The sequence below is a fragment of the Lagopus muta genome, chromosome 2 (genome assembly GCF_023343835.1).
Source record: "Lagopus muta isolate bLagMut1 chromosome 2, bLagMut1 primary, whole genome shotgun sequence".
Taxonomy (NCBI): Eukaryota; Metazoa; Chordata; class Aves; order Galliformes; family Phasianidae; genus Lagopus; species Lagopus muta.
In genome coordinates this window covers 94,437,842-94,453,172 of record NC_064434.1, presented here as the reverse complement: position 1 = coordinate 94,453,172, position 15,331 = coordinate 94,437,842, and the positions used below count along the sequence as shown (strand labels likewise).

Here is a 15,331-nt window from a genome sequence, read left to right as displayed (position 1 = left end):
GGAGCGGCTCCATCCACCAGGTGGCGGCAGGGGGCTGCACCGCGGCTGGCGCGAAACGGGCCGGGGGAGAGCTCGGTGAGGAGTGCGAAGTTGGTTTTCTGGCTGCTGGGAGCGAAACCCCACACGTGTAGAGTCAGACGCCTACGGCACAAAGCCACAACACATCACGCAGAAGTGGGTGCTTCTTTTAATGAAAATCTGAATACGGAGATCACGGATTTCGGTCAATGACAATAAATGTAAAGTGACAATTAACAACAGCAAAATGTTAATCTGTACAACACACATCGCCTCTAGGAGATGCCTTTTTGTTTCCTAAAATTAAGAAAATTGTGGTCTGGTCTCTTGGGTGGGAAAAAAGGCACGAAGATCAGGTTCCATGGGTACATCTGAGTGGGAAAATGAGGTAAGAACATGATGGACAGGCATGGCAAGGTTATGTTACTACTAGGTGCTGCCGCAGCAGACCTAGAGGCTCTTTCCCTAGCAGACCTTGTCTCCCTTGTTGAGTGCTTTCATTTGCCCTTTGTGTCAGACTGCAGCAGGTAAAACAAACTCTGAAACTCTTCTGATGAGGTTACAAATGCAATCCAGCACATCACCCCCACATTAATCGTGGATGCACAAAGGTCCATCACTTTTGCTTTCCCAAATGAATCAACCATACACAAGAGTATCCAATGATCCCACTATGAAGTATTCCAAGTATACTTTCCCCACTGATGAATGCATCAGTGGATCAGCTCAAAAGGCAGCAGGCCTGAAGTCTTTTGCTAGTGGCATCTTTCTCCTAGTATTTCAAGAACTGAGGACCTCAGTGCCAGTTCTGCAGGCTGAGCCCCTCCTCAAAGCAAAGTCCGGACGGGTGGCAAAACAGCTGCACATGAAGCTGAAAGCACTGCTGACAAACACCACTGCTGGTGCTCACCACATCCAGGAAATAGCAACATGCTCAGCTCAACTCAGACTAGGACTGGTAATGCAACCAGTGCAATTAGAGATTACAGAAAAAAAGATGAAAGGAGGACTTCTAAGGCTGGCAAACTTAATGCACGTTCTACAGATGTGGAGATGTGGAACTGAAGGTCATGGTTAGTGGTGGCGATAGGCTGACAATTGGACATGATTATCTTAGTGATCTCTTCTGACTGTGATGACTCTGATTCTATAACAGTAGTACTATGACAGTACCATGTGCTCTCTATGAGCATCCAAAGGGGCCTCAGAATATACACAGATGCACATGAAGCAGTACACTTATCTCCCCTTTTTCCTCACCAGATGAATTGGATAACAGTGTCTCAGTGCACCAAAGCACAAAGCCAGTCCTTGTGAAGCAGTTCAGATGAATTAGATCAAATGTCAGTGAATACTGGACCTTCACATGGAAATTCAGTAATATAGAAAATGCTTTCTTCATCAAAGTGTATGATTTTGTTCAAAGACCACTTCTCTTTCTCCACCCTATATTTCAGACTGTGTGGGGGAGACTGTGCGTGTGCAGACAGCCTGTCTAAACAAGAGAGTCTACTTTTCTGTCAAAAGCATTAACTACTGTCAGCTTCCCACTTGAAAATCACTTAAGGAAGAGGGGTTTTATTTCTGCAGTGGCAATAGAGGATGTACGTAGTGGCTGTCTCCCAAAATATTAAAGTCTGTCAGCTATGTCAAACTTTTTGATCCTCGACTTCCCACAAAGTCCACAGGATGTATACTTACCTTAGGCAAAAATGGATTGCAGTCAGAAGGATGGGAACCGCAACAAAGTATGATCTTCCCTGCTGTATTACCCAGACCCTGGAGACACATAGATTTAAAAATCCAACAACAGACGTACCTAACATAGTCAAAAGGAACTCTGAGATCAAAGGCAACAGGCCTGACTGAGAACATATCATATTGACAGTTGTCTTCCCCATTTGGACCAGAATCTCTGCTGGCCAAAAACTCACCACTCCTTGCTGTGAAAAGCATATGAAAGACAAAGACTGTTGTTTCCTGTTATTCTGAGGTTGCTAGTCTGGAATACCACCATCATTTCCCAGAAAGCATCTAAGAGGCACTTCCTTCTCCTTGTGGATTGTGCAATCTGTGTGTACCGGCATGGCACGTGCTGGAAGATCAGCACAGCAGCATATGGAAGGGACAGACACGGCAGGGGACATCTTGAAATAACAAGCATGAAGACAACTTCTGATGAAAGAACCAACCTACCTTCAAATTGGGTGCCTGTCTTTGCTGATTACCTGTCAGATTACAGATCACTTGGGAGTGGGCTAAAATAACCATTCATTGACTAGAAATCATGCAACTCAGCAAGTCACAACAAACCTTCTAGCACATCTCTTTAGCTTCAAACCTCTCTTGAACACTGGGATTTTATTCCCCCATGCTCCACTAGCAAAGTAAATATGGTTTCCTTTCCATAATGACTTGAAGAAACAAAGACAACTGCAGAAATTATCATCACTAATGAGGAAGAGGAAAGTTGCCCTAAAATCCCAGTTGGTGATCTCAGTCTCTTAAAGGAGAATGAAAACACCTGGGACCAGTTCCCTGGCAATGCACTGAGGATGTGCAGAGTTCAGACATAGGCTTTGTGGCTCAGTTTTGTAGCTGGAAGTTCTAATGCTGGGTTGTGTAGGTGTTGCAGGGAAGTTCTGGAAATATAGTGGAAGGCACAAGTTATTATGAGGAAAGCCACAGGAATTATCAGAACATGAGATAAATATCTGATTAGCCATGTCCTTCTCATTTCCCTAATAATACATATGAAATATCTACTAAAAACCCTGCATTGCTGAAAAGGCACCACAGTTGCAGTTAAAAACAACTACTTGAACTTGGATATCCAAGCTGAAGGAAAAATAGAAGGAATATATTCCAAGGCTGCTCTTAAAACAGAAGTATAATATAAAAACATTTCCTTGTATAAAACCATTGAAATGAGAAATATTAACATCTTTATCTTGTTTTACCTCGTATTATTTTCACCACAGCTAATGGAAACTGCCAATGGCTTTTCTACATCAGCTCTAGAAGCAGTGAAAAGGAGCTCCCTGACTGTGCAAGACAGCAGATGCCTCCTAGCTCTGAACAACTCAAAACACTTTGTGGAGAAGAAATCCTATTTCTCTAGAAGGGAACAGAGTTTTGCAGAATACAGGAAGAGAGAACCATGTTGTTTGCCTCGTCATTCAAGACCCTCCACATTTCCAGAGCAGAGATATTCCAAAGGCATCTGCTATGAGGAACTCTTCTCCTTTTTGTATTTCTGGTATGCATCCAGTATCTCTGCGACGACACTCGGATCGTCAAGTGTGGTGACATCTCCCATGTTACTTGATTGCTCAGTGACTACTTTCCTCAGCAGCCTCCTCATGATCTTCCCTGATCGGGTTTTAGGAAGGCGTTTCACCACCTGCAGAAAAGAGAAAGACACACCTGAATCAGAACTTGGATCCTGATGGAAACAACCTGGAAATCTAGCTGAACTGTCCTAAGCCTGGCGCTATCTCATGGCTACAGCTCCTAGGAGCTACTCATAGAGCACAGTAGTTTGTGTCCAAACAAAGGAATACTGCTTGCATCAATATTTTGTGCTATAAAATGTATTCTTACCTAACTAGACTTTGCTTCTCATTCATTCATTGCTGGGTAACTCCAGGCTGGGTGCTGCTGAATATTAAGCTTTTTGAAGACTGAGGCCTTGGAAAAGCTGTTAACTGTTGAACTACAAACACTTGAAAACTCATAGAACAGTGGAATGGCTTGGGTTGGAAGGGACCTTAGAGCACACCCAGTTCCAATCCCTGCCATGGATTGGAACATGGATCCCGCCATGGATCCCGCACAGCTCAGGCTGCCCAGGGCCACATCCAACCTGGCCTTAAGTCCATCCAGGGACGGGGCACCACAGCTTCTATGGGCAGCTGTGCCAGAGTCTCACTGCCTTCTGAGTAAAAAAAATTCTGATAATAATCTAAGTCTCTCCCCTTTTAGTTTAAAATAGTAATGCTGCTGCATCTCAAAGAAGGGATGACAAATGCCGCTTAAGGCACAGGGTGTGCCTAAAATTCCCGTTTGCCAGAATTCTTGCCAGGAAAGGTACTCTCAGTACTCTCTGTGCATGGATGTGTACGTTCAGACCATTGCACCTGCCTCCTCCACCCACAGATCCCTCCAGCAAGTTCTCTTTTCCTGCTCCTTTGTCCTGCTAGAGAGAGACAACTGCAACGCAGCAGATGGGAAAGGCAAGGCTTAGTAAATGCGACTGCTCCTGCTCCCAGTCCCCCTTAGTCTCCCTCTTACCAGAATGTGGTCAGGCACAGCATACTTTGCTATTTTGGTAGCCACTATAGTTTTGAGCTCTTCTTTGACATGGTCTGTATGAGCTGTCTGCTCTTTTAGCACTATGAAAGCAAAGGCACCTAGAAGAAAAATGAGAAAAATGAAAATGAAATACGAGTACTTCATATTAGGTCCTGGCTGGCAGAACTACTCATTTGAATGCCAAGGCAGGTTTTAAATCATTCTTAGTCACAATCTAGGGACTGACAAGAAAACCATCAGTCATGTTTACAAAAGCAGTCAGATTCAAGCCCCTAGAATAAAGGTCCAGTCTTGTCTTGGCATCCATAGACCAGATTGGTCTCAGTGACAATGATAGCACAACAATGACTAGCAGAGTCATTGGGATCAATACCAACACAAACCCATCTGTTCAAAGGGCTTTTCTGAGCACAATCCTGCTTATGAAAGCTCTGTCATATATATAAACACTACGAATGAAAACAGTCAAGGGAGCAATACCTGCATTTAGCTTAGGAAGTTATTTTCGTGGTTGCTGTTGCACCTTAGGACTGTATTGCCAGTCAACCAACAGTAACCAGTCTTCTATTCCCTAGACACCACTTAGCACAGAGGCCAGGTTAGAAACTGAATGTATTTATGTGTCAAGTCAGAATGCTGTTTTTCACATACCTTCTCCTTTGATTTCATGAGGATACCCAATCACAGCTGTCTCAGGGACATCAGGGTGATCAGCCTTCACAAAAATAAAACAAAAATAATCAGAGCGTAGAGCCCTTCCGCATCTGTGCCAGCTACTTTTGCAGTATCTGCAGTATCTTGCCATCTCTTTGTTGCATGCAGAACAGGAAAGTTGGATTCCACCTCCCTACTCCATAGTCAGCTGGTGGCCACAGGCACCAGTTTCTGGAAGTAGCATTTACTCACTGGACTGGTCCTGCTTTCAAATACACTAAGAAGCATTTTCACATACACTGCTGGACCCAAAGCACACCAAGCTGAATTTGCACCAGCAAGAGGCAGCAATAGGTCACAATAGTCTTATTTAAACATCAGGAAGCAGTTCTGTGCTGTGCAGGTGCTGGAGCACTGGCACAGGTTTCCCAGAGAGGTTATGGAGTTTCTCTCCTTGGAGACTTTCAGAAGCTGCCTGGACAGGGGCCTGGGTGAACAGCTCTGGGTGTCCCTGCTGGAGCAGGGGCTGGAGTAGATAAACCCAGAGGTGCCTTCCCACTTCAACCAGTCTGTGATTCAGTGATGCTTTCTCTTTGTGTGTGTAAAGCTACAGTCCAAAGTGATGTCTGGCCATAGTCAAATCATACACAAAAGTAATCCTGCATTGCTCTGTGCCTCAGAGATCTGTCTCCAGCAGAACAAATGCCAATATCACAGTCAACACCTGATCAGTGTTTATTAGCAACCAAAGCACACCAGAAGGAAGAAAGAATCTGGCCTTCACTTCTTCCTAGAAGCATGGAAGGGTTTTTCTGCTGAATGCTCGTTTTTATTATGCTCCAGAACAGTGATTTATTCTGCCACACTTCTTGGGTGAAACTGATACTCATTGGCAGTAAGGAGACAGTTTGGGTGTACAGGCTGGGAGAACTCATGTACCTGAATCTCAAACCAAAGACTGGATTATGTCTTAAATTAGATTAAAAATATGAAAAAACATCACAGAGCAATATAGCAGAAAAATATATTTGCCTATTCACATATATACATATATAAAAAGTGGGGAAGGAACCAGATCCTATATCCATGATCATAAATTCATCCAAACAAAAAAAATTTACTCACAGAGGAGACAACATAATCCTTGTGTGCCATATAAATTCAGGTTCATCAAATGTTACGTTTAAGTGCTGTTTGCAGGCAAGGCACATAATACAGGAATAAATATCCAGGTCAAGCTTTGAAGGTAAGTGCTTTGCGGACTTTTTGTTTTCAATCCTCTAAGCTAATACTATTTTCTCTCAGAAAGACAGGCTATCTATCTTTGCAGCTGTTGTGAATCAAGGTTGTTTCAGTGCTACTGAATTCTCAGCCATGTTCAGCTGGTCCAGATGAGCATGAACTGCTGATTTGGGAAGTAAAGGCTAAGTGTTAGTAGAGGGAAAGGAAGGAATGGGAGAGCCAATCCCTTACGAAGACTCTACCAGCATCTAAAATTGCAGCTGTATGTAAGTAGGGGCAGAGGTTCAAAGGCAATACTGCTACTGCAAACAAATCAGATTTTGCACTTGTTTAAATTCATACAGCTTCTTTCAAGGGCTACCCTGCCCCAGAGATGTGTGCCTGCTTGCAGCTTACCATTGCATCTTCTATCTCTGCTGTCCCAAGCCTGTGTCCGCTGATGTTAATGACATCATCCATACGCCCTGTTATCTGGTAATAGCCTTCTTTGGTCCTGTAAGCACTATCCCCTGTGAAATAGTAACCTAATGGAAAGAGATGTGGGTGGTTGTTAGTAGGAAGTGTGCCAGCCTATTTCCTGGGGACTCTGGTTCAGAACAGATGTGGCTCTAGGATGACAAGTAAGGCAGGGTGGATCAGACAGTTTGCAGACTAAGCTTACAGATGCATGATTGGCCACACATCATTTTCCACTTCCCTCTGCTATCCTCAGCCTTTGGCTGCTATCATTAGGCTGTATTGGCTGCTATGTCATCTGGGCAGCAGCAAGGCAATGGTAGGCATAATTGCCTACAATCACTGTAGGCAATCAGCAGCAACCAGTGGCTGATGACCTGCGATAAATCCAAGCCCACAAACACAACACAGTGATGCTCTGTTGGATTTACAAAAACAAAAAGGGTTCTCAGATCTCCCTGTGCTTTACACTCCTACAGATGCACAGCAACTGCTCACCCAGACTAATGCATACAGCCCCAAAATAGTTCAAATGCCATGTGCCATCATGCCATAGGCTGCTGGTCAAACTCAGGTTTGCTGCTAGCTTCACCTCAGTACTCAATGAAAATTACAAATGCTCAGCTGAAAATGAACAGTTCTACTACATCTGTATGTGCGAATACTGACAATTTTTTTAATCACTTACGTTGGGTCTGATAAAATGCCACTTCTTTTCCTGGCTAATGAAGACTCAGGTCCCAGAAAATGATCCCTTTTCAGCATGTGACCATGGTAGAAACTCTGCTACTGGGTTAGGTGAAAAGCAAACAAACAAAGCCATGTCCAGGAGAGAATTGTTCCTGTGGCACTTTGGCACAGCAGCTGGCAGCTAATGCTGCAAGCTCTGAAGGCAGCTTTTGGCAGGATCCATTACTGTCCAGTTCATGGATTTTCAGTCATGCTTCTTGCCCTTCAAATCAATTATTGAATGATAGGAGCTATCAACCTATGTTAAATATCACTGTGATTGCAGATGCAGATAGAAATGAATAATAAGAGAATAGATAAGAGAATAGGGGCTCATTCAACTTCATCAATTTCCCATTCTTATTTTCCACACAATTTTGCACAACTTGCCAGGCCATCTTTCCAATTTTTCTCTACCTTGTGACTCCCCATGACCTTTCCCTTGACTGAAGACAGTGGTGTTGTCCAATTTCCCATAAAATGTTTTCTCTGCCACTTGCAATTACTTGCCAGGTACAACGTGACCATGCTTAAAAAGGGGCAGGTGTAACACAGCATGTGACAGCCCAGGCAAGATTCAGTGATGCAGGAGGTACTTTCTCATCCTAAATGCTTATTTCCAAACGAGACAAAAATGGCCCCAGAGAAAGTGTCCTTGGATTTTTATTCTAGGCACTACATTTTTATAAATAAATGCATTTCCATGTGACAGCTAGAACCATTACTGCATGCTTACAACACGCAACACACCAAATTCCAGCAACCCCCAAGATCTAGCTTGAATAGAAATATCACAAAGCACTGCTGAAAATATTGAGCATTCTTATAATGCAGTGCAAACCACACTCCCTTGGCACTCTCCTTACCTGGATAGGCCTTGAAATACGTATCAACAAATCGCTGGTGATCTCTGTAGATTGTTCTTGCCAGGCCAGGCCACGGCTCCGTGATGCAGAGTGCACCAGACACGTCATTGCCCTCTAAAACCTTTCCCTGCAGGTTCAAGCACAAAAAGGATGATCAGAAGAGCAAAATAAGAATAAGTGCCTCTGACTCACTGATATAGTAAGAATCACCCTGTTGCTCAGTGCAGACTGCCAATGGTTGGCCACATGGGGAGAAGATGAATCCTCTAGTGAACACACCATCTGTGCTGGGCATTCCTTACTCCTCAAGGCCTTCAGCACTGCAGATAAAACAATTTTAAGTCTCAAAGAACAGTGAATCCTGTGATTCTGCAGAGGGCAAGGCTGGAAAAGATGACAACAAAGGCATGCTAAGCAGCCAGAGGATGCCTGGGGTGAGGCTAGGAGGGAGGTGCCTGGACTGCTACCTTTCCCTTTCACTTACATTAATCACCACATTCCCTTATTAAACTGTATATGAGGAGATTACATGCTTTACTGGGCACTTGAGTGCTGGTGGGGATTGCTCAGCAAAGCTTCAGAGATCAGCATCAATCTCTTACTGACACGCACTGCTGCAGGGCCTCATGCCTTGCATTTCCCCTGAAAGACTTGATTTCTTGCTTTGCCAGTCTTGTTAAGTCACTGGTTGTTGTATGCACTGTGCCAGCTGCTTATCTCCCTGGTTTCCAAGACATGTATGACTTCTGACTACTCAGAAATGGAAGAAGTAGCTTTTAATCTCTCCAGAGATAGCTTGCAATGCCCGGCTGGAAATCTGTATGGATATCTGAGATATGCCCAGATATATAAATTGCTCTTTTATTCTACTGTTTTAATGGAGGAATATACGTCCTCCCAGATCCTGTTCCTCTCCCATTGGAAAGGTGATTAAGGCAGAAAAACACAGTAGCTTCTCTTCTTGGCACCTGTCACAGCCTCAACTCACATTTTCATCCATCAGAACAGGGAAAATCCCAAAGAAGGGTCTCATAGCCATAGCTGGAATGATATCAGCTTTCTCCTCTGAAGGCCGTGGGGCAATGCAGATGCCACCAGTTTCTGGAAAATAATGAAAAATAAAATATTTGAGATTCATCCAATGCTGGATGAAAGCAAATGCTAGCTCTTCTCTGTTAAAGAGAATACAGAAGCCATCTCCAAGTAAAAGCCACTGGGAAGGAACTATTCAACATCTAGTAGCATGGCACAGAGTGGGACCATGCAGCCTTCTCAGGGAAGAGCAGTTCTCCACGGCACTGAGCATCAGGACCACTAATGTCCCACCTAGCTTTTCTCAGGGAGTACAGCAGGGGCTGCAGCACTGGCTGTGCACCGAAGGCCTGCGGACCCTGCAGTGTCAAGGTACTGCATGCATTCAGCACCCTTCTATGGATATATCCACAGCAAACCAGGCACGAGGAGGCGTCCTGAGTCAGCCCATGTGCTCTCTGCCCAAAAGCCTGGCACTAAATCAGCTCATGGATAAGCCAATTCCTCTAGCTACCAGCTAGCAATGAATACAAGGAGCTCTAATGCATACATACAGCCTTCCAAGATTTTTTTTCACATGAATGGGGCTGCTTGGCAGCAGGGACAATACTCATCAGCCCCATTTCCTACCCTAGTAGTGTTTTTACAGAGAAAGGGGATTTATCTCCCTGTGCCGTTTTTACAGCTGTCTAAGGTTAGTAGGAAAAGCACTTCAGGAGTCTGAATTACTGTTATTACAGAGAATGAGAATAACCCACCCCTTACAAGCAATTTGAGATCGTCTTCTATTCAAAATTGAACTTTTTAACCTTTCTTTTTTCATGCCTGCTGAGATGAACATTAAATCAGATTCCAACCTTAATAAGATATGAAAGTAACTCAAAAACACAAATGAGAGACAAAAAACATAGGAACATTAAACTTTAATAAATATAGCTGTAGAAACTAAGCTATGTTCTGCCACTTAGAGAGTGCTGAGCTCCACCAGCTTTGCTGAGGTTGTGGAAACTGAAATCAAGGTTTGCAAAGGCTGAATCTGTCCCTGAATTTGCATCCATCAGTTACCCTGATGTGGGTACAAGGAAGGGCCTTGGAGGAAATGCATGCTTCAGAAATGAATGGTAGCAGGGATGCTTCGAAATTTATTTGTATGGGAAAGACCTGTCTTAAACTGGCAGTGTAAGAAACGAACAACCAAAGCTTCCAGAACCTACTTACAGATGTCTCTCAAAAACAGCTTTTGTTCACAGCTGCATACAACAGCTGTATTTTGTGGGTATTTTTTTAACTGAAAAACAAAAATGGAACTACCAAGTGTTTCCTCTGCACTGTGAATAAGTATACCTGGAACTGAAACACAGATTTGATTCCATTACTGTCAATCACAGCCCAGCAATTCCTAATATTTTAACACTAAAAGCCACAGAAACGTTCGTCTCTCTCATCTGCGCATAACGCTACTAAAATTGCTTCCTGTAATTGCTGTCTCACTTATTCACTCATCCAAAGACTTTCAAGTGGATTCTTAAATCATCATTTGCTGATCTGTACACCCACCAGGCTTTACTAACTGGCAACGTGTTGTTGCTTTGGAGAGCAATGTACCATAGAGGACAGTGTACAGAGCTGTGCAATTACTGAGCTCTAATGAAATCGTTTGTGAGAGGTGACGCTGCAGGATCACAACCAGCATCCATCAAACTGTTTCTGTGATCTCTTTCCATATTCCCTTTGCATTTATAATTGTGTATACAGTGCATCCATGATTAATTCGGCTTCCTCTTTAATGGAAGCATCAACTGTGGAGAAAGATTGATTCTACTTTCTAGCAAAATCAATTTAATGAATATTTATCATTATATTATGCTTCCAGGAGCTGGTAACTGCATGCAAAACTACATTTGGTTCAAATTCAGAATCAAGCACTTTGCACTTACAGATTGTCCAGTAAATGTTCTTTGACCTCTCCCCTGAGAGTTCTTGCTCTAAAAACCCACAAAAAATACATCTTCTTACAAGATCTAACCCTGTATAAGGGAGAACCGACCTACCATACTGCATGCATCAGTAACTGAAGACAAGCTATAACCAAAAATATTGTTTTTGTCTTCATCATCAAAAATAACGTTTTTTCTCATCCCCACCACTGTACAGCCATCAACTGCTTTTCACCAGTGTTTTATATCAGAGCAGGGAGGAAAGCGTGTAGCACCTAATCCATCAGACTTTTTCCTGCTAAGAAGGTAAGAACCCAAACGATTTAAGGTATTAAGAAAGTACAGAGTAGATAACATTGCTGCTGTTCTATTTCAAATCCAAAAACAAAGAGTCTGATCCAGATTAAATGGAACTTGATTGTGCGCTAGAAGCAAACTCACCACACTGAGATGGGTAATAGTTATCCTAAATAGAGAAGTTGGTAGCAGAAATAAGAGTGAAATCATGAGCAGTTTGCTTAGAAAGGGAATGGATAATCTGCTCAACAGCAGCTAGAAATTTAAGAGTAGGAAGGGCTTTTCTTCAGCAGAGGCAGGAAGCTCACAGCTGTGCTGTGTCCTTTAAGTGCATAGCTCCACAGCAAGCTGTGAGGCTTGCAACTTGAGGACATATTTTTGTCAATGTTAGGGGAAAGAGCATTCAAAATGCACTTAGCAGCTGTTGAATGTTGGTGACCAGAACAGAGGACTGTCTGACACCAAAATGAACAAAGAGCTGGGGGCTGCACTGTGCAGTCCTACAAGCTGCTCACCATGAAAAGCAGGAGGCAGGAAACAGATGGAGCAATTTTCCTGCTCCAACATGACAGCCCATTCTGTCCAGCAGGCAAGAGATGGCGAATAGTCTATAAAAGACAGCTCCTGCACTGATGCACACAATTAGGCCAAGCATGTTGCCAAAACTGTAGTACACTTGTTTTTTAAAGTATCAGAATGCCAAAGGACTGCAGCATGCTACCTCTCTCCTGGGAGGGACTGATCCAAATCAGGCAACAGTTGTTGTCCCCCTGCCACTCAGCCAGAAAGCCTTCCTCCCCTGATTTCTTTCCAATCAGCAAAAGCAATATATGCCTCTGTCTACACAGCTTAGTTTTTCATCTTCCTCTGTCCTTCTTGAGGCAAGAATATGAAACACACCTGAGTGCAGTTTGTGGCTACATGCTGCTATGAATGTTCTTTCATGATATCCTCTCATGTTAAGACCACATCAAGGTTAGTATGGTTTCATAAACAACTGGAACTCAGGTTTCAAATTCAAGCTGCCAACTCCAAGCACTGCACCGAAATTCAATCTCTGCTTTCTGTTTCTAGAACCAATTGAGATTTTTCAGCTTTCAAAATATCAAAGAACATTTAGAGTGGAAAAAGGTGCAACATATTGCTATTGCTTTAAGATGCTGCTGCCCTGTTATTTTGTGCTGAAGCTGCCCAGTGGCTTTCCAACTCTGACCAAAACATCAGGAGGTTGCTTTCCTTATATAAGGCTCCGTGGGTTGAACAGAAACGTACAAATTCTCCTCCACACATACAGAATCACAGAATCATAGAACGGCTTAGGTTGGAAGGCCACCCAGTTCCAACCCCCTTTTGTGGGCTGATTGCCACCCCCACCTACCAGCTCAGGCTGCCAAGGGCCCCATTCAAACTGGTCTTGAACACCTCCAGGGATGGGGCAGTACAGGTTCTCTGGGGAGCTGTGCCAGTGCCTCACTACTCCCAAAGGAAAGAATTTCTTCCTAACATCTCACCTAAATTTCCCCTCCTGTTGGTTTAAAGCCATTTCCACTTGTTCTATCACTGCTGAACACCAGCAACAAGACCTCCCATTGTTGGCCTCATATCAGCCATGACAACCGTGCACACCCCCTGAGGAAGCCTTTTACCTGTTTGCCACCAAGTGTCCACGAGGGTACAGCGCCCTTCTCCCACCACATGGTAGAACCACTGCCAAGCCTCGTTGTTAATAGGCTCTCCCACTAGATCAAAAATAAGAATGGAAGTAGTCTTAAGACTCAAGGAGTTGCTGACTGTTCATTCTGCCTTTTGGTGCACAATATGGAGATCACACGATTAAGCAGAATGCTCAAAACTTTTTTGCTGAGAGGTGCAAAGGACAGCAATGCACTTACGTAACAAAGGACTTTTTCCAAAAAGACCAGAAGGCAAGCAGTAAGTATCACAGAAAGTAATTAATCAAAGCAACTCATGTATAAGAACTCCTAAAATCCTAAAAGCAGTAAAATATTTCTTGGGTCACCTAAGCCAGTAAAGTTAATTTACCAGTGGATAAACCTTTTCTGCAAAGAATACAATACAAAGAATACAATCCTGCAACATGAGCTAGGAAAGGGACAATCATGTAGGGTCAGTGTCTCCAACTTCAGTTTGTTTCCCTTTCTGCTGAGACAATAACTGAAAAGGCAGATGGGAAGTCCACTTTATCAGCTATTTATAACCATATTCTTCTAGTATCTTCACTCTCATCAGCTAGAACCCTGTATCATCATCACAGGAAAATTTTATGCTCCCTACCTGATCCCAGGGTCTTCAGGGATGATCTGTCGTATTTCTTCACCCACTTGTCTCCATAATTCAACAACAAGCGTATAGCTGTAGGTGCTCCATAAAACTGATTTATTTTCAGCCTCTGTACCATTTCCCAGTAACGGCCTGCAAGATCACAAACATATCAACACTGACATTCCACCACAGCAGCTCAACATGAAGCTTAACAGTCAAAGCTGAGGCTGAGATTACTGTGAGCACAGAGCAAAAACAATGGCAAGATTTCATATATTTTTTTCAACATTGCATGTTCCTGAACTTTATACATATCTGTTTCAAAGAAATTGAGCTTTTACCTCCCCTGAGCAGACAGGTTACACCTGACAAGTTTCTAACCTCCTTTTGTCTTGTCACACTGCCACGTCTAGCCAACTGTTTGCCCATCACTTCCTTACCTGGGTCAGGGTACACTGGTGTGCTTTCAAACAGCACCGTGGTGCCTCCATTGCAAAGTGGTCCATACACAACATAGCTGTGTCCTGTGATCCAGCCGATGTCAGCCACACAGCCGAAGACATCGCCTTGCTGGTAGTCAAACACATACTGCAAAGATAAATGTAAGGCCAACTGATTTCCTGTCGGCAGGTACATAGAGCTGAAGAGTAAGGTGCTGCATGGGATGCACACAAGAAGGAGCAAGAGAGCTAGCAGGGTGAGTCGTGCCACTCATACAGACACAGCAGCACAAGGCCAGCCCAATGTTAGGAAACAAGCCAGAGGGACCAGGGCTTCAGCCTCCTGATTGTTTCCAACACACAGGGAACAAGGAATGTGACTGTTTCCAAATAGAAACCTACAACTAAAGCCCAGAGCTCTGGATACCTGCAGTTGCTCACTGCAGACAGCTCACATGGGAGAGCTGATCCTAAACAGCAGGGAGACTGCAGGTCTCAGAAGTTTAAACCCCTCATGAATATGAACATTTTTCCATAAGAGAGCTGGAGAAACTGATACACATACATGAAACATTTCCTGAGAAACGCTCTTAGCTGCTCAGCACCTTTATCAGTGCACTGCTTTCCAGATGCTTCCTTCTCCCTGCTCGCCTACTTCAAATAAAAACCTAGGAGAACGTGTTATTTTGTTCTGCCTTCAGAAAATGCTTCTCTCTAGAAATCCAATTCCTCTACCACATAGTGAAGAGCTCCTGACTCATAAAGCAGAGTCAGTTTTACAGTTTAAATCAAAGAAAGAGGACCAGAAACTCAAAAAATAAACCACACAACAAAAACCACAAACGTGCAGCATGACTGTCACTGTGCTTTTTGCACACATGTTGCACAGATTATCTGATCTCTCTACTTAGGAGAGCTAATTCTCACCTTAACTTTGCAAGTATTTTTCCCCATCAGGCTCCAAAGCAGCTCTAAGAAGGCTGCAGCTGCATACAATGCTTCCCTGCACCAGTGTGCAGGATCTACCTTCTGGACTAACGTAGAAATAGATGCTTTGGCAATT

The 15,331-nt window shown here is 43.5% G+C and overlaps 1 protein-coding gene across 1 annotated transcript in view; it reads right to left on the bottom strand.

The window, feature by feature from the left end:
- Positions 1 to 171: 171 nt before the first annotated feature.
- The window catches only part of ACSS1 (acyl-CoA synthetase short chain family member 1), a 35,710-nt gene continuing 20,550 nt past the window's right edge, over positions 172 to 15,331 (bottom strand). The window contains exons 6-14 of the mRNA XM_048936698.1: positions 14,269 to 14,416; positions 13,841 to 13,978; positions 13,192 to 13,284; positions 9,268 to 9,380; positions 8,280 to 8,406; positions 6,625 to 6,752; positions 4,984 to 5,047; positions 4,312 to 4,430; positions 172 to 3,421 (exon numbers count right to left, since the gene is read on the bottom strand). Coding sequence (XP_048792655.1) covers positions 3,245 to 3,421; positions 4,312 to 4,430; positions 4,984 to 5,047; positions 6,625 to 6,752; positions 8,280 to 8,406; positions 9,268 to 9,380; positions 13,192 to 13,284; positions 13,841 to 13,978; positions 14,269 to 14,416 — 1,107 coding nt within the window. The 3' untranslated portion in view covers positions 172 to 3,244. The remainder of the gene's footprint in view (positions 3,422 to 4,311; positions 4,431 to 4,983; positions 5,048 to 6,624; positions 6,753 to 8,279; positions 8,407 to 9,267; positions 9,381 to 13,191; positions 13,285 to 13,840; positions 13,979 to 14,268; positions 14,417 to 15,331) is intronic.